Here is a 21,002-nt window from a genome sequence, read left to right as displayed (position 1 = left end):
TGTTCTTCTCACATCAGTTTTTGCTTCTCTCAAGTATATTACTGTTTCCAGGCTTAGTGACATTCCTGATGCAGGCTCCAAGATACTGCTGACATGAAGTAGAATGTTTCAGCTTTGTGGTACAAAGGCAGCCAGCATGAGCTAGGAAGAGGCTCTGTGAGCATCTGGAAGTGATTCTGTTTCTAGCAAAACCTGATGATTTTTAATGCTTTTGGCAGAGTTTTGAAGTTGGTTTTGGGCATGGGGCAAGTTTGGCTGCTTAGATCTGCAATTATTAGCCACGGTGCAGGTTTGGAACATGCAGATGAGGGATCAGCTCCAGCAGATAGCCACAAAAATGGTGCCACCGTTTTGGGTCAGTGTGGGTGCCAGGCGCGCAGCCCCGCTGCAGGAGGAGTTGCTGTCAACCTTCTTCTGTTCTGTGTTTCTTGCAGGTTGTGGGCTGCTCATTGCAGAAAGATACAGCTGAAAAAGGGTTAGCATCTTTCCATTCCATTTATGTTCCTCAACTTCTAAGATCCTACTATTGCTTTCCTTGGTTCGTTTTCTGGTTTGGGGTTTTTGTTTGGTAACGTCAGGGCATGCTCTGCTTGCCTTGGGGAGCTTGAAATGAGAGGGGGAACAAAAAGAAGCAAAGGAAGCTCTCACTGGAGGTGCTGCAGGGACAAAAGATGCTGTTTGATTTCCCTGGCTGGATGAGCTCCTCATAATGCAATGAAAAGAGAAGGAGATTGGATTTGCAGTGTTCTCAGTGTGGCCTCATGGAAGTACAGCACAAAACTGCATTAACAACAGGAGCTGCAGTGAAAAAAATAGCATCTGAGTGCATTTAAAACCAGCTTATTTTAGCCTATGGTCATCTGAAAGTTGGTTGAGGGTGCCTGGGACTCGTAGCAGCATCAATAGTTGGTCAGTTGGTGTCTCTCTCCTGTTTTGGTTGCCCACTGCTGACTTGCATTGAAGCCAAGCACACCCAACGTGAGCTCAGGAGGCTTAGCAGCAAACACGATGCACACACCACCAAATTCTCCTAGCTGCTCTTGCAGGGCAAGCTCCAAGCTTGTCTGCCAGAGTCTCTCCTTGCCTACAAGATGCTGGTGTTGTCCATGCTGGAAAATTGACCCAGGGAAGCGCAGTGGTATAATGACCAGCTGTTATTTTGCCAGCCTCATCTGCCTGAAAGCTGCCTGTTGCCCCAGAGTGCAGATGACTTGGAGTGTTTGAGCAGATGCAACGTTGCTGACTGACACCAGTGATGCTCCAGAGGATGCTGAGGCAGGAAATTATACCATTGCTGTTCCATTCCTGTTTTCCACAGCAAAGAAAGTGTCCAGCTCTGAATACTCTGAACAGTGAAGCAGGCTAGAGAGGAGGCAGCTCTTGCTGACCAACACCTAACTGATGTTACAGCCCTGCCTTGGTGCCCGTGGGGTTTCCCCCCCCCAACTCATCATCGGCCTGGGGTCTCCTTTAAGTTTGTTCTGTGGGGTTTCTTAGTTGAAGAGCAGCAAGGCAATTCCTGATGTAAAGAGGGACCTGGCTGTGGTTTGCCTGTGCCTTTCAGCCTCACCAAACGTTGCTCTTCTCACTCAGATGGGTCATCCAATCACGTTTACAACTACCAGCCATGCGATCACCCCCGCCAGCCTTGTGACAGCTCCTGCCCCTGCGTCATTGCCCAGAACTTCTGTGAGAAGTTCTGCCAGTGCAGCTCAGAATGTAAGTAAAACACTTCACAGCTATCTCTGGAGCTTCTTTCGCTGTCCCAGCCCCGAGCTCTGTGCTAGCAGCCTGCCTGTGCTGCTGGCAGTGTTTGCAGGAGGAGCAAGTGGTGTCGGGAGGGAGCGCACATGCAGTTTAAGTGCTGGAACCAAGAAGGCCACCAGCATCCTAGCTGGTATCAGCAGTAGCGTGGCCAGCAGCAGTAAGTTAGGGATTGTCCCCCTGAACTCAGCACTGGTGAGGCCTCAGCTTGAGTACTGGGGTCAGGTCTGGGGCCCTTCATCCAGGAAAGACATAGAGGTGCTGAAGAAGGTTCAGAGAAGGGCAACGAAGCTGGCAAAGGGTCTGGAGAACAGGTCTGGTGAGGAGCAGCTGAGGGAACTGGGGTTGTTTAGTCAGGAGAAGAGGAGGCTGAAGGGAGACCTCATTGCTCTCTCCAGTTTCCTGAAAGGAGGCTGGAGCCAGGTGGAGGCTGGTCTCTTCCCCTAGTAAAAAGTGATGGGATGAGAAGAAATAACCTCAGGTTGCACCAGGGCAGGTTTTAGGTTGGATAGAATCACAGAATGGTTTAGGTTGGAAGGGACCTCAAGGATCATCCAGTTCCAACCCCCTGCCATAGGCAGGGACACCTCCCACTAGAACAGGTTGCTCAAGGCCTCATCCAGCCTGGCCTTGCTCCTGCAGGGAGGGAGCATGTTAGAATAAAAGTGTTGACTGGAAGGAAAGGTTCTCAAAGGCTGGAACAGGCTGCCCAGGGGGGTGGCTGAATCCCCATCCCTGGAGGCCTTTAGTGGTTTAGACCCAGACTAGGCAGAGTTGGGTAACAGTTGGACTGGATGATCTTAAAGGCCTTTTCCAACCAAAACAAGTCCATGAGCAAGGAGAACATGCTCAGCTGAGGTTTTGACTCTTGAGTAGCCACTAAATGAAGCCAGGCACACTGCTCAGGCTTGAAGCTGAGGAAGGAAGACCAAAGTCAAACTGGGGGAGAACTCACACGCAGTACTCCAAACCTGTTCCACGGATTGCAGGGGCTCTGCTGTGCTACAAGCTGCACTGCCTCAGTTTTCACCCTTGCCTTTTGTGTTCCCCACCTGTGCCTGTGCAGGCCAGAACAGGTTTCCTGGCTGCCGCTGTAAGGCGCAGTGCAACACTAAGCAGTGTCCCTGCTACCTGGCCGTGCGCGAGTGCGACCCTGACCTCTGCCTGACGTGTGGGGCAGCTGACCACTGGGACAGCAAAAACGTCTCTTGCAAGAACTGCAGCATTCAGAGAGGATCCAAAAAGGTAGGTGGGCAGTTACACCATCACATGCCTGCTGCCTTGGGTGTGAGGTGGGATTGCATTTTCCCTTGGCCCTGGTGCTGTGGAACAGCAGAAGAGCAGAAAGGGAGGACATTGTCAGGCCAGCTGTGTCTAGGTGCTGCTGGCTCTGTGTCCAAGTAGCTGGTGTTTGCTGTGGAGCACTGCAGTAGAATAGCTCTTTTCACAGTATCACCAAGGTTGGAAGAGACCTCATAGATCATCAAGTCCAACCCTTTACCACAGAGCTCAAGGCTAGACCATGGCACCAAGTGCCACGTCCAATCCTGCCTTGAACAGCTCCAGGGACGGCGACTCCACCACCTCCCCGGGCAGCCCATTCCAGTATCCAATGACTCTCTCAGTGAAGAACTTTCCTACTCTGCTCAGTGCTGGTTAGCCCACTCCTGCAGCACTGTGTGCAGTTTTGGTCCTTGCTGTACCATAAAGATGCAGATAGGTTGGAAAGTATCTGGAGAAGGGCCACAAGGCCATCAGAGGGCTGGAAGAGCTACTGTATGAAGGCAGGCTGAGGGAGCTGGGTCTGTTCAGCCTTCACAAAAAAAAAGACTTAGTGAGGGAGACCTTATCACCATGGCCAGTACAAAGAGGGTGGCTACCAGGAGGATGGAGACTCCCTCTTGAGAAAGGGTCCCATGTAAAAGACAAGGCATGATGGGTGCAAGTTACTGACAGGGTGCTGGGCCAGCTCCTTCAACTGTCACCTAGAAAGGTTGGACTAGAGGGGTCCCTACCAAGGGTTTCCCCTGGTCAGGCTTTGCTTCTGATCTGCACACAGGCTGCTCTTTCAGAGTGTTAGCTCCTCAGCCTTCCCCTGCATCAGCATAAGCAAGTCTGGCTCAGGCACAGGCACTCTTCTTCCCTTCAGGTGTTGATTGTAGCACACAAACCTGCACAGGGTCTGCTGAAGGCATCTCCACAGCCTGTCCAACTGTTAGATGAACAAGGCAACCTACCAAGGGTTATTTCAGCTCCAGAATCTCTGCTGCCTGACTGTTCTCACTGCTGATTAGCAGTGGTCTGCAGGCCCTTCAGGTCTGAAATCCCCAGTGTGTGTTTTATAGAACACCTTGCCCTGCTTTCAGCTGGGGCAGAGTTAAATGTTCTCCCTGGCAGCTGGTTCAGAGCCGTGTTTTGGGTTTCGTGTGAGAGGAACATTGATAACACGCTGATGTTTGGGTTGTTGCTGAGCAGCACTTATCCCAAGCTAAGGGGGGGGTTCAGTTTTCCATGCTCTGCCAGCCAAGAGGTGCCCAGGAAGCTGAGAGGGAGCATGGCCAAGACAGCTGTCCCCAGCTAGCAAAGGGGATATTCCATACTGTAGGGCATCATGCCCAGTACGTAAACTGGGAGGTGCAGATCAGTGGGTGGTGAGAACTGCTTCTCTTGTCTTGGGTTTTACTTCTCTCGCTCTTTGTTCTCTTCATTATGATGATGATTGTGTTTTACTGCAGTTATGAAACTGTGCTTAGGAAGAAATTCTTTACAGTGAGGGTGGTGAGACACTGAACAGGTTGGTCAGGGAAGCTGCAGACACCCCCTCCCTGCAGGTGTTCAAGGCTAGGTTGGATGAGGCCTTGAGCAAGTTGGTTCAATGGAAGGTGTCCCTATCCATAGCAGGGGAGTTGGAACTAGATGATCTTTAGGGTCCCTTCCAACCCAAACCATTCTGTGATTCTTATCTGGACTTGTTTTGGATTCTCCTCCCCTTCCCACGGGGAGCAGAGGAGCTCACAGCTGCGTGGTGCTAGGCCGTGGGCTGGGGTTAAACCAGGGCACACTCTCATTTCAAAGCTCAACTGAACTCTGTGTTGGGCTGCAAGTGCTTGGCCTGGATTGTCTCTCCTATACAACTCTTGGCCACCAGCTGGGGTTTGAGTGTGTGTTTGAGCATGAGAGGAGTTGGTGTGTGCACATTTCATTAAGTGAGACAACCAAACAGCAAAACAACCCACCCCAAATCTAAGCCAGCTATGCCTCAATGGTTCTTTTTCTCTCCCCCAGCACTTGCTCTTGGCCCCTTCAGATGTGGCAGGCTGGGGAATTTTCATCAAAGATCCTGTGCAGAAGAATGAATTCATCTCCGAGTACTGTGGTGAGGTAAGGGTGGAGGGCACTGGTCAGCTGAACTGGTGAAGTTGTGTGTTGGGGCCAAGAGCTTGTCTGGAACCCGGTGTCATGTTTAGACAGAGAGATATGACCAACTAAGCTGCTGGCAGAGGCCCCAGACCCAGCAGGCAGATGGCTGAAGTGCCACCAGAGAGCTGCCATAGGGTCTTAGTGAGAGCAAGGGGCTGGAATGGTCCTTTTGTCCCAGAGCTGACTTCAGTGCAAACAGTTCTGTGCAGAACCATTTAGGAGAGCACTGAAATTCAGTAGGCTTCCACCAAGTTAGATCCTGTCACAGGAGCCCGAGTTAGGTGTGCAGCCTCCCTTGTGAGAAGTGACTCTGCCTTCCTTCTGCCCTCGGAGACCTGCTGTATGCTCAGAGCAAACCAGGGTCAGCTGAGGAGCACAGGAGCCTCCCTGACAATGGGACTTTACCTTGCACGTTTCCAGTCCCAGGGAACAAAAGCCCAACCCTGCTTTCAGAGTTCATAGAACCATAGAGGCATTTGGGTTGGAGAAGTCCCCTAAGATCCTCAAGTCCAGCCATCAACCTAAGGTCACTGTGGCCATTAAACCATGGCCCATGCCCAGGTGCCATGTCCACACATTTCTTGGAACACCTCCAGGGATGGTGACTCCACTGCCTCCCTGGGCAGCCTGTTCCAATGCCTGACCACACTCACAGGGAAGAAGTATTTCCTGATCTCCAACCTAAGCCTGTCCTGACACAATTTCAGGCCATTCCCTCTCACTCTATCACTGGTACTAGAGAGGAGATCCCAACCCCCCCACCTCATGCTGACCTCCTGTCAGGGATTCCAACGTGGTTGATTCTATGACTGTAGCGAGCAGTGAGGTCTCCACTGGGGTCTGGAAGCTGAAGCTGCTGTGGACAGAAGTGGGAAGAGCTGCTGCCCTCTTGCCCTCTTTCACAAATGCTCTTTCTTTCAGATTATCTCTCAGGATGAGGCAGACAGAAGAGGCAAAGTGTACGACAAGTACATGTGCAGCTTTCTCTTTAACTTGAATAACGGTATGGACCCACACAGCCCTGCCCCCCACAGCACACGACCCAGGGCAGGTGGAAGGGACCTCTGGGCATCAGCCACGCCAGCCCCTTTGCTGAAGCAGGGGCACCCACAGCAGATTGCCCAGGATCACAGTATCCAGATGGGTTTGGAATCTCTCCTGAGAAAGAGACTCCACAGCCTCTCTGGGCAGCCTGCTCCAGGACTCTGTCAGTTTTGGGCAGCCCTTTTCATTTGCAGGCTGCAGGGAAAGGTTAGGAATTTTCCTTTGCACAGCCTTTCCCAGCAGCCTGTGGAGTCCCAGGCGTGAGAGTTGCTGCTTTTTTCCTTCCCTAAGTGCCAGCCAGCTAGAGAGCAGCCACACAGCCTGTGACACAAGCCATGATGAGTTGAGCAGAAGTAGAAGTAATGGAGTAAAATGCTGAGCAAGCATCGAGTAAAGCAGCCCAAAGAATGTAAAAGGCTCACTGGGACTTGTCTGGAATAGTTATACTGTGACTTCAATTAGACCTGCTGGGAGTTTTGTGGCAGGGGGGGGGAAATGCACACACAGAGCTGTGGCAAAGAGAAAAACCCAAGCTGCAGCATGTCAGGTGTGGAACATAAGGAAAGAGGGAAAATGAGTTAAAAAGGCAGTTCTGTCCTTGCCCTTGGTGTGTTTATGGAGCTTGTCCCTGGGAAATAAAGGCTGGGAAGCTCCAAAGGAGAAGGCAGGGCAGTGCTGCTGTAGCAGCAGCTCAATGAAAGGTCAGAGGAGGGCAGCAGGACTCCTCCAGAAAGTCAAGCCACTCTCTGATGCTGTGCCAGCCCTTCCCTGGGTGGGAGCTGGGCAGTTATCTTTGGCAGCCACTGCAAGCCAAGCACGGTGGGGGTTAAAGCGGGTTAAGCTGTTTCCTGGGTGTCCTCTCCGTCACTTGCGGGGTTTGGCTTTTTCTCCCCTTCAGATTTTGTGGTTGATGCGACACGCAAGGGCAACAAAATCAGATTTGCAAACCATTCAGTCAATCCCAACTGCTATGCAAAAGGTAAGCTGTGCACTGATGGGTTGGGTGGGCACGAGGTGGTGCAGGACTGGCACAGGCACGCAGCTAACACAGGTTCTTCCCAACAGTGATGATGGTTAACGGCGACCACAGAATAGGAATCTTTGCTAAAAGAGCCATTCAGACTGGTGAAGAACTGTTCTTTGACTACAGGTGGGCAAATGGCTTTTGTCACTTCTCCCTAGCATGGGCTGGGTAGCTGTCAGCTCGGGGCTGTGCCTGTCTCCTTCACACCAGCTCAGAGCATTTGGGCTTTAAGCCATACTCAGACTGAGCTGAGCAAAGCAGCTGGGTAAAGCCTCTGCAAACTTGGAACTGCAGCTCGTAGAGAGAAGGTATAGTGACAACTGGGGCCAGACCTGCATGTTAAACTTTCAGCTGGTAGGGTGCCCTAGGAGCAGGGTGGGTTATCTCACCCCTCACTCAGAAATGAGCAAGAAGTGGTCTTGTGTTACTATAAAGAGGGACCTGCTAAGGCCATGTTGATGCTGTTGTCTCAAATCAGAAAGGCTGAGTTGATGCTGTTGTCTCAACTCAATCTTTTACCTCATGTGAATAAAGGCAGCTGGCTGCTGAGGACACTGCCTCAGCCAGCCCTGAGAAGTGCAGCTGCTTTCCTCTACTTCAGCACTGAGAGAGCCAAGGCTAAACAAGGGAGCTGTCAACATTTTGCTCCCTCTTGGTCACTTCCCCCCAAGCAGGTTTTTGGGCAGTCATTGTTCTAGGATCCCCACAAGGACTAATGGCCCCAGCTTGTAAGGAAACACTGGGGAAAGCAGTCTGAGTGCTGTTCTGTCAGAGCAGGCTGCCAGGGCCAGAGGCACCGCTTCTCACTTGTGCTCTGATGTTCTGAATTTCAGATATAGCCAAGCTGATGCCCTCAAGTATGTGGGCATTGAAAGAGAAATGGAAATCCCTTGACACCAGCTACCTCCTCTTTTAAAGAAACAAACAAACAGCTGCCTTATCTTCAGGAATCTCTAGTACTGTGGGCAAGTTCAGAGAGACAAGCGATGCAAGCTGAAATCCTGTCTTTGCAAAGTACTGTAACAGTTAATTTATAGTAACAAGTTTGACAAGAGACAAACCAACTTTTTATTGCCTTCTCACCAGCTGCAAAGTGTTTTTGTACCGATGAACTTTTGCAATAAGGGTGTGGTACATTTTTCAACCTTGAATAAAGGATACTTGAACTTGGTCATTTTTACTGTGAGCAAGCTGGGGGTTTGTGTCAGTCAGGGGAGGAAGCGAGGGGAAGGTTTCTTGTAAATTCCACACTCATCCACTTCTGGTTAGCTCAGGTCACATCTAAGAGTGGTGTAAAGAGGGTAGGAGACCTCAGGCTGAGTGTGAACTTCAGCGTAAGGCACCAAAGTAAACGTTGGGCTTGCAGCTCTCATGAATCATAGAACAGAACCACAGTATTGTTTAGGTTGGAAAAGGCCTTTAAGGATCAGGGAGTCCAACTGTCCACCCAGCACACCATGGCCATTAGCCAGGTCTCCAGGTGCCATGTCCACACCTTTCTTGAACACCCCTAGGGATGGTGACTCCACCACCCCCCTTGGCAGCCTGGTCCAATGCCTGAGCACTCTTGCAGGGAAGAAAGTTTTCCTAGTAAAGGCATGAGGCTACAGGCACATTCTCTAAAGTCATGGCTACAGTTTAGAACCTCTGCAGCCACCCTCATGCCACTATCAAATGCACTGAAGTTCTCAGTATTTCTCTCACCACTCAAAGGTTCTGATCTTTAAGGTACCTTCCAACCCAAACCATTCTGTGAAGCTGTAAGATTTGCTTCTAGCTGCCTGCTAGCTTCAGGTGCCAGACATCTCTTCACTCACTGTGGAAATAACACAGACAAGGACAGAAACTCAGCATGGTGGGTGGCAGAAGGGACCTCTGGAGAGCATCCAGTCCAACCTCCCTGCTAAAGCAGTCACCCACAGCACCTTGCTCAGAATCACAACATCCAGGTGGGTTTGGAATCTCTACAGAGACAACTCCACAACCTCTCTGACTGCCTTGTTCCAGCACCCTCACAGCAAAGTTCTTATGTTGAGCTGGAACCTCCTGGGTTCTAGTTTGTGCCTATTGCCCCTTGTCCTGCCACTGAAAAGACTCTGGCCCCATCCTCTTGGTCCCTGCTCTTTAGACACTGATCAGCACCTATGGACAAAGGACACATTTGAAACTAGCACTGGTAGCCTGATGAACTGGAACCTTCAACAGCAGCTTCTCTGAAGCGATGAACTGCCCCGTGACCACACAGAAACATTTCTCTCCTGCATCTCCTCTCTGTAAGCCATCATCACTCTGCTTATTGGTGCCAGTTACTGTTCTCACCACAAAATTTGCTAGCTGAGGGTGAACTCTGCAGCCCACTGCTCATAGAACAGTCAAAACCCACTGGGCAGGAGAGCAGGCACAGGGGACACTACTGCAACCTGATCTCCAGCAATCCTGTCAAGCACTGACTCCACCTTCCACAGGCTCCAGCTCACCCTCAAAAGCCAAAGCAGCACTGGCTGCTGCTACAAGCCTGAGTAGGAACTAAAGCTTCATCCTGCTCAGAGTCCAAGCCAAAACTTGGGGAGTGCCTCTGGCCTTCCAGCAGATGGGGTTTAGAAGAGAGAGCAAGAAAGCAACAGCAACGGGTTAAGGCTTTGAAGCACCCTTTGCACATGTCCATTCAGCCTGCTTCTCTCTTAACCCCACCACTTACATCCTGCAAGAAGGGTTTACAAACACAACACACAAAGCAACATCTTAACACACAAAGCAGCATCTTAACACCCAAACTTGCCACAAGCTCCATTCCTCTAAAACTTCAGAAGCAATCTGCTGCTCACAGCAGCCTTTGCTACAATCAAAGGTCTTTCAGCATAGCCCCCTGAGTCAGGCTGAGACCTTCCCCCATCTTTGCCAGACCAGCTGGGATCACATCTACATCACTCTATCAGTCTTTATGGGTTTACTTTAAACCCAGACCTTTGTGTAGATCAGAGTTCAAGTGTAATCACAAGAACTCAGTTTCTCTCAGAAGCAGTAGCAGCATAAAACCTGGCTCCCTCTTCATGCCAGACAAAACACTGAACAAATCACAAATTCTAAGGAGAAAAAAGGGGCTCTGAGTGCCAAAGATGGGTTCTTCTCACTGTCAAGACCAGACAGTATCCCTTTCCAGAGGTGACATAAGGACACTGCTTTGCCTGTACCATGTGGAAAGCCAAGGCTCATTTCACACACATGTAACAAACACCAAACACCCTGAGAACAACAGAACTAAACCTGTTCAAGCCATATATACATAGAAACTCTCAAAGAGCTTTAATTGCCATCATAGGTCTCATTTCCTAGCAGTTCACCTTTAGGAACACACTCTATTTTCTGTTTCAGTCAAAGAAAGAGGCAGCCTGAGCCCAGAGAGGCAGCTGGGGCAGCCCGAGCCCTGGAGAGGCAGCTGGGGCAGCCCTCAGGTAAAGGTGATGCATTTTATGGTGCTCCAGTTTGAGCTCATTAAGCACTGCCAGGCATGTTCCAAGTATTTTGTAACATGCCTCCTGTGCCACAGAATAGAATCAGTCAGGGTTGGAAGGGACCACAAGGATCATCTAGTTCAGACACCCTACCCTAGATCAGGCTGCCCAGAGCCCTATCCAGCCTGAAACACCTCCAGGGACAGGGCTCCAACCACCTCCCTGGGCAACCCATTCCAGGCTCTCGCCACCCTCATGCTCAACAACTTCTTCCTCACATCCAGTCTGAAGCTACCCCTATCCAGCTTTGCTCCATTCCCCCTAGTCCTGACATCCTAAAAAGTCCCTCCCCAGCTTTTTTGTAGGCCCCCTTCAGCCACTGCCTCCTACCAAGGCAGTAACCTGCACTCACCGTGGCGACGCTCAACTCGCTCAGTGTCACAGGGCCGAGCTCTTCAGCCTGCTGAAGCCCCTAGAAGGCAGGGAGAAAGAGGCAAAGCAAAAGCAGTTTCTCTGGCTCTCATAACCATTATACCTTTTTTATTTACATTTAGAAAGGTTAAAGTCCTGAAACTCAAAACGATAAAACCAGATGCGACTTGTACAGAAACCTTTTGAATTCCTTTTGTTTTTATTTCTCACACATTAAAAAATGAAACACACTATACAAATGGGTTTTCATAGCAGAGTACACATGGCTCCATTCAGACTCGCTCTCCAAGTGCTGCCAAACATTTCAGCTCTAGCCAATGTATTGATTTAGATGCAGTAGCATGCAACCCTGGGAGGAGAAGGGTTTGGTTCCTCTCTCTTCTTAAATTAGGTTAAATGGCATCGGTGTCCGTATTTACATACTTGAAATGTATCAATCCTGAGCAGTTCTGATGTAAAGCCTGAGACTGGCTGATGGGAGTCCTGGTCTCAGTCAGTAAAAAGGGAGGTCCAAATGGCAGCAGGGTGGCTGCTATGAAGTTCCGTCGCGCTCGCTCTTCCCGTCACATACCTAGTTGCTGGGTGTCACACAGTCAGGTCATTGCTAAGGAAAACGTTAAGCCAGGTAACTGTAGGTGTCCTTCTCCCCATCCACACGCTCCAAGTACTCCTTCTCAATCAGAATGTCGATGCATTTCTGTGGGACAAGCACAGGTGAGCGAGAGGATGCTGGCACAAAGGCCCCCTCTGTGCCTGCCACCGACCTGGAAGCATTTTGGTCAGCCAAGATCCAGGGCAGGCAGAGGATGAGATCGGGTGAAGGGCACAGACCGCTGCAGTTGGCTCTCCCGTTTCTGATCACATCCCAGCAGAGGACCTCACCACTCACCTGGATGTGTTCCTGTGTGGCCTGCCCTAGATGATCCTGCTCTGACAGGGGAGGTTGGACTAGATGATCTCCAGAGGCCCCTTCCAGCTCCTAACGTTCTATGATACCACACCAAACTGCACCATATGTGATGCCATTCCAGGGCAGAGGCTGAGGAGGTAACTGCTCACCAGTATGCTAAGCAGCTCCAGACAAAGAATTAAACCAAGCTGTAAGGTTACTGAAGACAGCAACCAGCTGCCTGCTCCACAGCCTGACTGGGAGCATTGCTTCCAGCACTGCTGCCACTTCTATTGGCTGGTGGATGTAAAAATCACTGATAGGACCACTTAGGAAGTGATGACTTCTGTATAATGTTCCCATCCCAACACTACTATTCCAGAAGAGAGGAGGAAACTGCTCTATGGAGGCTACCCACAGGCAGTGGTACACCCACAACTGGGAATGCAGGAACAAGCTTGGAGGCTGGAGCAGAGGCTGCTGTGAGCTGTCACTGATGTGACAAGATACCATCAAGGTACTATTTTACCACTGCCAACAACACGAAACACGCACATTGCCCTACAGCAGTTCTGCTTATTAAAGTACTTCCTCCTTATTTACAACCCCTGCTTACCCATCCCATCTCCTCAGCTCCCCCTCTGAATTCAGAAGTGTGTCTTTTGTCTGTCACCCCCTGGAACACAGGTGCAGAGCTGTGGTTCTCACGTACCTTAATGACTGGGACTCGTGGCTTGAACCTGGAGGACAGCTGCGTTAGCACTTCTCCGAGCAGTTGCTGGTGTTTTAGAACCTTCCTCATTTTCATGATTCTGACAATAGCAGCCTGCAGAGCAAAGCCAGAGAGCTGTGCTTTAGGAGCTGACTCCTTGCCCTTCCAGATAAAGCCATTTTATTGCCCCGGCAGATGAGGCCTGCTGGTGCAAAAGCTTCATTGCAGCAGACTTGAGGAGCAGGTGGGGAGGAGCCTGCCCACCAAATGCCAGCTACTGCAAAGCTCTCAGAGCTCCAGCTTCAGGTAGCAGCAAAGAGACAGCAGAAGGGGTTAGGCCACAAATATGGAGACACATGAATATGCTTACAAGCAGCACTAATGATAGCACCCACTGGGACCAAGAGCTACGTGAAACCACTCAGACAGCAGACCACCTGCTACACATTTCACTGTGTTCTCACATTCCCCTGGTAGCACATTTGTATCTCCTTCCATGCTCCTCCTCAAATGGATTTGAAATGACATCATTAAGACACTTGGTCATAAAACTCTCCTAAAGCCTTCAACACGTGAAAAGGGCTGACCAGCACTTGAGGGAGCTTCTCCTCCCACACTCCTCTGCCCTAAGTGAGGCTACGTCTGAAGTATTGTATCCAATTCTGGGCTCCCCAGTTCAAAAGGGACAGGGAACTACTGGTGACAGTCAAGGAGAGACCACAAAGAGCATCACTGTGAGAAATAAAGGTGAGAGGCCTGGGGCTGTCTAGCCTGGAGAAGAGCAGCCTGAGAGGGAATCTTCTCAACACTCAGCGAGAGCTAAAGGGTGGGGGGCAAGAGGATGGGGCCAAACTCTTCTCAGCATTGCCCAGTGACAGGACAAATGGGCACAAAGCAGAACCCAGAAGATCCACCTCAACACGAGGAAGTACTTCTTTGGTATGAGGGTGCTGGAGCCCTGGAGCAGGCTGCCTAGATTGGTTGTGGAGTCTCCTCTGGAGAGATTCTAAACTTGCCTGGACATTGTGATCCTGGGCAACCTGCTATGGGTGACCATGCCCACAGCAGGGAGTTGGAACTAGATCACAGAATCACAGTACCAACCAGATGATCCCCAGAGTTCCTTTTAACCCTAGTCTGTGATTCTGTGTAAGCACTATTACATTTCACACTACCTGGTTTTCACTCAAGGTCTGCTGAGTTGTGCATCCATGAAATACAAATGGGCATCTGCACAAGGTTAGAACAGGGTGAACTGTGTCACAGACTCAGAGAATGGTTTGAGTTGGAAGGGACCTTAAAGATCATCTAGATCCAGCCCCCTGCCACGGGCAGGGACATATTCCACTAGACCAGGCTGCTATAGGCTCCATCCAACCTGGCACTGAGCACTTCTCCAGACTTGCACAGCTCCAGAACCTAACACACCTTTCTCCTTGCTCTGTTTCAGAATCCAAACACCTTCAAGAATGCAGTAAACAGATTTTTAGCTCTCCCACAGCACGCTGCAATGGCATGTTGACTTCTGGTAGAAATAAAGACAGCCCCAGGGAAAGCTTAAAAGGTCACAAAGCTGCAGGCCTAAGTTGATAGCCCAGCAGCATTCTGCAAGGCAAGTCACCTGGATCAGTAGTTTCCTATCTTCCTCTATATTTTTATGTGTAGTTTCCTGCTCCTGCTTCTGTTCAGTCTTCATTGGCACATTGATGTTTACCCTTAATTTTTTGCTGTAAAGAGAAACAGAAAATATCTTTCATGAATTATTTATTAACAAAGCAATTAGCCTGATCCAAAAAACAACCAACAAACCTTCCTCCCCCAACAACCACCAACCAAAACCCAAGGCCAAAGTAAATTCCACCCCACCACAGGCATTTAACAGCTAGCATAGAATCATAGAATGAAGCAGGTTGGAAGAGACCTCCTCCAAGATCATCCAGTCCAACCTAGCACCCAGCCCTATCCAGCCAACCAGACCATGGCACTAAATGCCTCATCCAGTGAATGCTTCAAGAGCAGGCACTGTGTCACAGGCTGAATGAGCCTGCTGGCCCCACTGGGAAACACTGCAGTGGAGAGGGGATCTGTTACATTCTTGATCAGAGACCTGCATGTCACAAACTGGAACCCATCGAGCCACACAGCGCGGTGACGCTGAGCTCCTTCCACCTCCACCTTAACCTCACCAACCACACATTCACAAAGCTCTAACTATTGCTGAAAGAGGGGAGAAGCAGTTAAAGAGGAAAGGTTTTAAAAGGTTGCTTGTGCTTGAGATGCTATCTTCAGGAAGCACTGAGCTCCTGACTGGATTTGTGTGTGTTTATGTCCGTGCTCTGGTAAGCTTGATGAAGAGCTACCTCAGCTTGAAACACACAAGTGCTGAGATCAGTGCTGGTTAAAGCAGGCAACAAAAGCTACTGAAAATCATGCTGAGCAAGTTTTCCAATGCCCACACACTCTGAAGTGCTAAAATGAGCCTGCTGATCTTCTCCATGCTGTCTCCAGTGGATGAACATTTAAAGCTTTGACCTTTACTGGCCACTCAGCACTCCTGTAGCCTTATAAAACGTGCCTTCTGCTGAGCTTAAGTCTCACACCTCAGTCAAGACCAGCACAAATTCTTACCAGAAATAAGCCATAAAAGAATAAAACACAAATCAAGGAACAAAGGGACCCAAAAAATTATGTCCAGGCCTTAACAGACTTCATGACACAGTCAGAATGCTGACCAGTAAGCAACCCACTCCTTTAAAGCTGGGACACGACAGATCTGCATTTGAACTGGCAGTGAAACCCTGGAGCTTTCACAGCAGATAGAGCAGATTTTACCCCAATTCTGAGAGCAGAGGAGGCTGCTACCCATCAGACACAAGTGATGTATGTTGCTGAAGGGTCTCCTTACTTTTTATAACCCAGATACAGTTTTATTAAGGTATCTGGTTTTAACTCCACCTCATCAACATTTGCATTTTCATCTTCCAAAACCTGCAAGAAACGAAACAGACACAACAATAAATATTCACTGACATTTTTTGCTGAGGGTGATGCAGGCCATAAAAAAAAAAAGAAGAGAGTACTCACAAGCAACTTTGATTTCAGCAGTATCTGTAGAACTTGTGCCAAGATATCCTACAAAGCAGAGAAAACATGATCAGCACAGGCAGATAGCAAGCACCTTTCTCCACCTTCAAAGACCTCACCAAGAATGCACTCATTAGTTCAGACTAAGAACTAGGAAGTTGTGCTAGTTTGGAGCTAGCTAAAATGTTTTGGTGAGAAAGATTAGATCACAGGCTGTGAAAGAGAAACAATGGTGATGTCTGTTTCACTCATAGGCTTGCTGAGATGGATAAGAACAAGAGTATAAGCATAGATAAGGTATTCGCACTTTGGGCACTGCCTGAGCTCTGGGCTGCACTTTTCTCTCTAACCTCACCCTCTGTCTCTCTGATTAATCCATCTGCTTCCTAATCCCCCTGGCCAACCTCCATTCTTTCTTGGGGCACAAGGCAATGTCTGGGGTAAGGTAGAGGGGAGGGAGAGGGTGGAAGGGTGGTTGGGAGCCCCTCCTAGGGACTCAGGTTTCTGGGAGGGCTGCTGTGTTTCTGTATTACCTTTTACCTTGTATATTTCTGCCTACAACTGTATATACTGTAACTATCTGCTTGTATATTGAGCTAAGCTGTAAACAATAAGCTTCATTCAATTTCCAGAGCTGGCTGAGTCTAGTCTGGGTGATTTCCAACGTGGGGGGGGGCAGGGAACACCCAAACCACCACAGAAGTGCAAAACACTACAAAAACAGAGGGGGAAAAAAATAAAGGGCAGTAAAAAGAGAGTTGACAAATGGATCTTTTTGGGTGCTAGGTAGGACCTTGTGGTTGGTCTAACAACATCAAACTCAGAAAGACCAATTCCAAAGAAGAGACCTTCCCATCTGCTGTTTTAGGAGCCATCTTGCAAGCAGATTTAGAGGTGTAGGAAATAATTTTTCCCAAACCATGGTGAGCACCTACTGCCTTCCAACTGATGTTTCTCTCCTCATGCTCACAGCAGGTATCTGCTCTACTCACTGCTGTCAGTGGCCAATGGTCACTATTATATCATAGAATCAAGCAAGTTGGAAGAGGCCTCCAAGCTCAGGCAGTCCAACCTAGCACCCAGCCCTATTCAATCAACCAGACCATGGCACTAAGTGCCTCATCCAGGCTTTGCTTCAACACCTCCAGGGATGGCAACTCCACCACCTCCCTGGGCAGCCCATTCCAATGCCAATCACTCTCTCTGACAACAACTTCCTCCCAATATCCAGCCTAGACCTCCCCTGGCACAACTTCACACTGTGTCCCCTTGTTCTGTTGCTGGTTGCCTGGCAGAAGAGCCCAACCCCACCTGGCTACAGCCTCCCTTCAGGTAGTTTTAGACAAATACTGTCAATGTTCTGTGCAAGCCTGCACAGCTGCTCTCTGCCAAGCTGGAGATCTTCTGGGTTCCGTGCAGTTAGTTTTCAGCTGTATGAAGAAATTTCTTCTGGGCCAAGTATTTATGTTACATGAATAAATCATAAGACTCATCTGGTTGGAAAAGAACTTTAAGGTCATTGAGTCCAACCATTAGCTAACCAGGAGAGGGAGTTGACCAAAAGCTGTTCTTCAGAACAGAAATGAACTCTGGCTACTCTGGCTGTCTAACATCAATTTCTTTTGTCAGCATGAAGAGCCCTGAAGACCAACAGCCTTAAGGGCTCCTGAGAAGGTGGTAAAATGTGCCATGCCAGTACCATTTTGATTTGAGTGCTGTCTGTCAGCTGCTGCACGGTGTAGGCATCTTCTGTGTTGTACTGCAGCAAAATTGCCATCTGGAATGTGGATGCCTAATGGACCACAAAAAAAGAAAAGGAAGAGAAAGGAGGGGAGAAGGAAATGAGAATGAACAACCTGAGTTAAATGAGAATGAGCTAAACACATACATCAGAGTATTGGGACAACAGAGAGTACCCAGCTGGTGGTGATCATGACATAACACAGAAAAACCTGATGCTCCTTATACAACCAGAGCTTGACCTTCCAGCATTAGCTAAACATAAACCCTGAGGTGATGACCATTTAAGACACTTCATCAAGTTTTCCATTATGGTGTCAAAGCCTCAGCTTTCTACTTAATCATGTAATGTAAATTATTTTCCTCTGTCACCTCCTGATTCTCACTCATTTAATCTTCATTAAACCCTACACAGACTGCTGACATTATCCTCCCAACTTCAGCAGAATAATGAACTCCCATTTACAAGCTGAACAGCTAGCAGTGGCTTATTCATGTCTGCCAGCAGATGGCTAACATCTGCTGATGACAAGTTCAGAGTCTGAGATGAACTTGTTTCTTCTCCCTGCTGTGAACTTCCCTCCTCTATTCATTTTACAAGGGAAAGCAGACAAGAAAGCCTCAAGATGTTAATGAATGCTCTGACATACAAATAACATCACAGAATCATGGAACACTTTGGGTTGGAAGATAGCTTAAACTTCCAGCCTCCCTGCCATGCAACTCTTCCACAAGACCTCCTAGAACACTTGCTTGCTACCAGAACATGCTGCTCAGTGCCCCATCCAACCTGCCTTTCAACACTTCCAGGTCTGAAGCCTTCACAAATTCCCTAGGCAACCTATTTCAGTGCCTCACCACCCCCATGGGGAAGAATTTCTTCTAAATGTCTCACCTAAATCCAGTTTCTTCCAGTTTGAAGCCATTGCCCCTTGTCCTGTCACTCCATGCCTCTGTCAAAAGTCCCTCTTCAGCTCTCCTGTAGTGCACTTCAGGTACTGATAGGATGCTCTAAGGTCTCCCTGGAGTCTTCTCTAGGCCTGAACAACCCCAACTCCCTTAAGCCTGTCTCCATAGCAAGGTTCTCAAGCCTTTATGGCCTCCTCTTGACCCACTCAACCAGTTTCATGTTCGTGTTGGGGGTTCCAAAGCTGGACAGTACTCCAGATGAGGTCTCACCAGAGGAGCAGGATTCTTTCCCTCCACCTGCCAGCCACAACGATTTTGATGCAGCCCACGACATGGTTGAGTCTGGGCTGCAGACTCACATTGCTGGCTCATGTTGAGTTTCTCATCACCCAGCACCCCCAAGTCCTTCTCCTTCATCACTGCTCTGTACCAATGGATTCATCCAGTCTGGATTTGGGCTTGGGATTGCCCCAAGCCAGGATCAGTAACTTGTACTTGGCCTTATTGAACTTGGTGAGGTTGGCATGAGCCCACCTCTCAAGCCTGTTCAGTTTCCTCTGGATGGCCAAACCTTCTCTCCAGCCACAGATCTTGGTGTTGTTGGCAAACATGGGCCCTTTCAGTGTGTTATTGATGAAAACCAGGTTGTGTGGGGGCAGAGGTATTCCCGTGAACTCCACTGCAACACAGACACAGCATTCACCCTCTGAATGCAGCCCTCAGCCAGTGTGTGTCCTGGCACCACAGCCAGCTCACCTGCAAGGTGTATCTGTTTTTGAAGCAGTTGGTAACCAATTCCCCTTTGGACAGCTGGTACAACCATGTCAGTTTTCTTCCACTGTGACGACTGGCATAAAATGCAGTAAACCTCTGATAGCTGCGCTCTAGCTGTATGGAAGCAACAACAACAGAAGTTATTTACCATGCTCTGGAAGCCAGAATTACATCTGATCACCTTTACTTGTCAAACAGTATTCAAACTCTTCAAACCAAGTGAAAATGTCTCTTCACTGCAAATTGTCCTCTCTTAGAAGTGGCATTGACAGCAGAAACTTAATGCTTGTTTAGGTTCCATCCTTCCTTTCATGACATCATACAATTACAGAATGATTTAGGTGGGAAGGCACCTTAAAAATCATCTAGTTCCAATTTCCCTCCATGGACAGGTACACTTTCAACTAGACAAAGCAGGTGAAGAGAGCCTACAAGAAAGCTGGAGAGGGAATTTTTACAAGGGCTTGTAGTGACAGGATGAGAGGGAATGGAATGAAGCTGGAAAAGGTGAGATTTGGACTGGATGTTAGAAAGAAATTCTTTACAGTTGAGGGTAGTGAGACACTGGAACAGGCTGCCCAGGAAAGTTGTGGATGCCTCCTCCCAGGAGCTGTTCTAGGCCAGGCTGGATGGGACCTTGAGCAACCTGGTCTAGTGGGAGGTGTCCCTGCTCACAGTAAGGGGGTCGGAACTAGATGATCTTTAAGGTCCCTTCCAACACAAACATTCTGTGACTTTAGGACAGAGCAGTCATTTATTAAGCAGTAACAGAAAGGCAATTTCTTTCAACCACCTTCATCCTCCAGGTAAGACCAATTAAAACTTCATTCCCCTATGAAGTGTTCATGGCTTTTCTATTCTGGTTAAACACTCGACAGAAAACGAGTTACTACAACATCTAAAGATTTTGCTGGACAGAGCTGAAGTGACAGCAAGAGAAACATTTCTTCAATAAAAGCACACACAGAAAAATACACTGGCAAAGATTTGTTTCAGCTACTGTTGAATGTTCCATTATCCAGGCTCTCTCCAGGAGAAAATAGTTCTGTGTTTGACCCAATTCCCTTCTACCGCCTTACTCACTGATCTTGCTCTGAACATCCTCCAATCAAACAGGCAAACACCAGAGACTGTTTCCGACCTCCCGGACACAGGAAAGAACAGGAGGAGACACCAGCCTTGTAAAACAAACTTCTCACATGATCATTCCATGCTGGGATGAAGCAAGTGCAAACTCCTCACCTCAGATGGCAAAGCAAATGTGCAGGACTGCTGGAACGGCCACGATCCAGAACTCAGCACCTGGATGCTGAAATCCACTGTAAGAGAGGTGGAGAGGCTGAGCTGCATTATTCCACATGCAGCCATCCCCCCACTTCAAACACTCAGTCCCAGTTCTAAACACAGACAAGAAAAGGCTCTGTATAGGCTGGATGTTAGGAGGAAGTTCTTCACAGAGAGAGTGATTTGCCATTGGAATGGGCTGCCCAGGGAGGTGGTGGAGGCACCATCCCTTGAGGTCTTCAAGAAAAGCCTGGATGAGGCACTTAGTGCCATGGTCTGGCTGACTGGCTAGGGCTGGGTGCTAGGTTGGACTGGATGATCTTGGAGGTCTCTTCCAACCTGCTTGATTCTGTGATCGTGAAGCAATCTGTACTTTTGTCACCCAGACTATAAACCAAAGAAATTAATGCAAGATGTTGCTGTAAGTGGAAGGCTTCAGACTGACAGCAACAGTCACTCCACTTTCTCCTGTTT

The 21,002-nt window shown here is 48.9% G+C and overlaps 2 protein-coding genes across 6 annotated transcripts in view; one reads left to right on the top strand and one right to left on the bottom strand.

Annotated features, from left to right (window-relative positions):
* EZH2 (enhancer of zeste 2 polycomb repressive complex 2 subunit) overlaps positions 1–8,432 on the top strand; it is a 43,755-nt gene extending 35,323 nt beyond the window's left edge. For all 5 annotated transcript variants that reach the window (XM_064169685.1, XM_064169688.1, XM_064169687.1 and 2 more), the window contains exons 13-20: positions 435–475; positions 1,594–1,719; positions 2,831–3,009; positions 5,050–5,145; positions 6,106–6,187; positions 7,127–7,207; positions 7,294–7,378; positions 8,086–8,432. In XM_064169685.1, coding sequence (XP_064025755.1) covers positions 435–475; positions 1,594–1,719; positions 2,831–3,009; positions 5,050–5,145; positions 6,106–6,187; positions 7,127–7,207; positions 7,294–7,378; positions 8,086–8,146 — 751 coding nt within the window. In that variant the 3' untranslated portion in view covers positions 8,147–8,432. The remainder of the gene's footprint in view (positions 1–434; positions 476–1,593; positions 1,720–2,830; positions 3,010–5,049; positions 5,146–6,105; positions 6,188–7,126; positions 7,208–7,293; positions 7,379–8,085) is intronic.
* Positions 8,433–11,222: 2,790 nt separating this feature from the next.
* The window catches only part of CUL1 (cullin 1), a 58,131-nt gene continuing 48,351 nt past the window's right edge, over positions 11,223–21,002 (bottom strand). Inside the window, exons 15-22 of the mRNA XM_064169681.1 lie at positions 20,487–20,563; positions 19,227–19,358; positions 17,521–17,613; positions 15,822–15,869; positions 15,643–15,725; positions 14,359–14,464; positions 12,738–12,851; positions 11,223–11,833 (exon numbers count right to left, since the gene is read on the bottom strand). Coding sequence (XP_064025751.1) covers positions 11,753–11,833; positions 12,738–12,851; positions 14,359–14,464; positions 15,643–15,725; positions 15,822–15,869; positions 17,521–17,613; positions 19,227–19,358; positions 20,487–20,563 — 734 coding nt within the window. The 3' untranslated portion in view covers positions 11,223–11,752. The remainder of the gene's footprint in view (positions 11,834–12,737; positions 12,852–14,358; positions 14,465–15,642; positions 15,726–15,821; positions 15,870–17,520; positions 17,614–19,226; positions 19,359–20,486; positions 20,564–21,002) is intronic.

Source organism: Pogoniulus pusillus, chromosome 32, assembly GCF_015220805.1.
Source record: "Pogoniulus pusillus isolate bPogPus1 chromosome 32, bPogPus1.pri, whole genome shotgun sequence".
Taxonomy (NCBI): domain Eukaryota; kingdom Metazoa; phylum Chordata; class Aves; order Piciformes; family Lybiidae; genus Pogoniulus; species Pogoniulus pusillus.
Note: the sequence above shows the minus strand (reverse complement) of the source record. Positions and strands in the feature narration are given on the sequence as shown.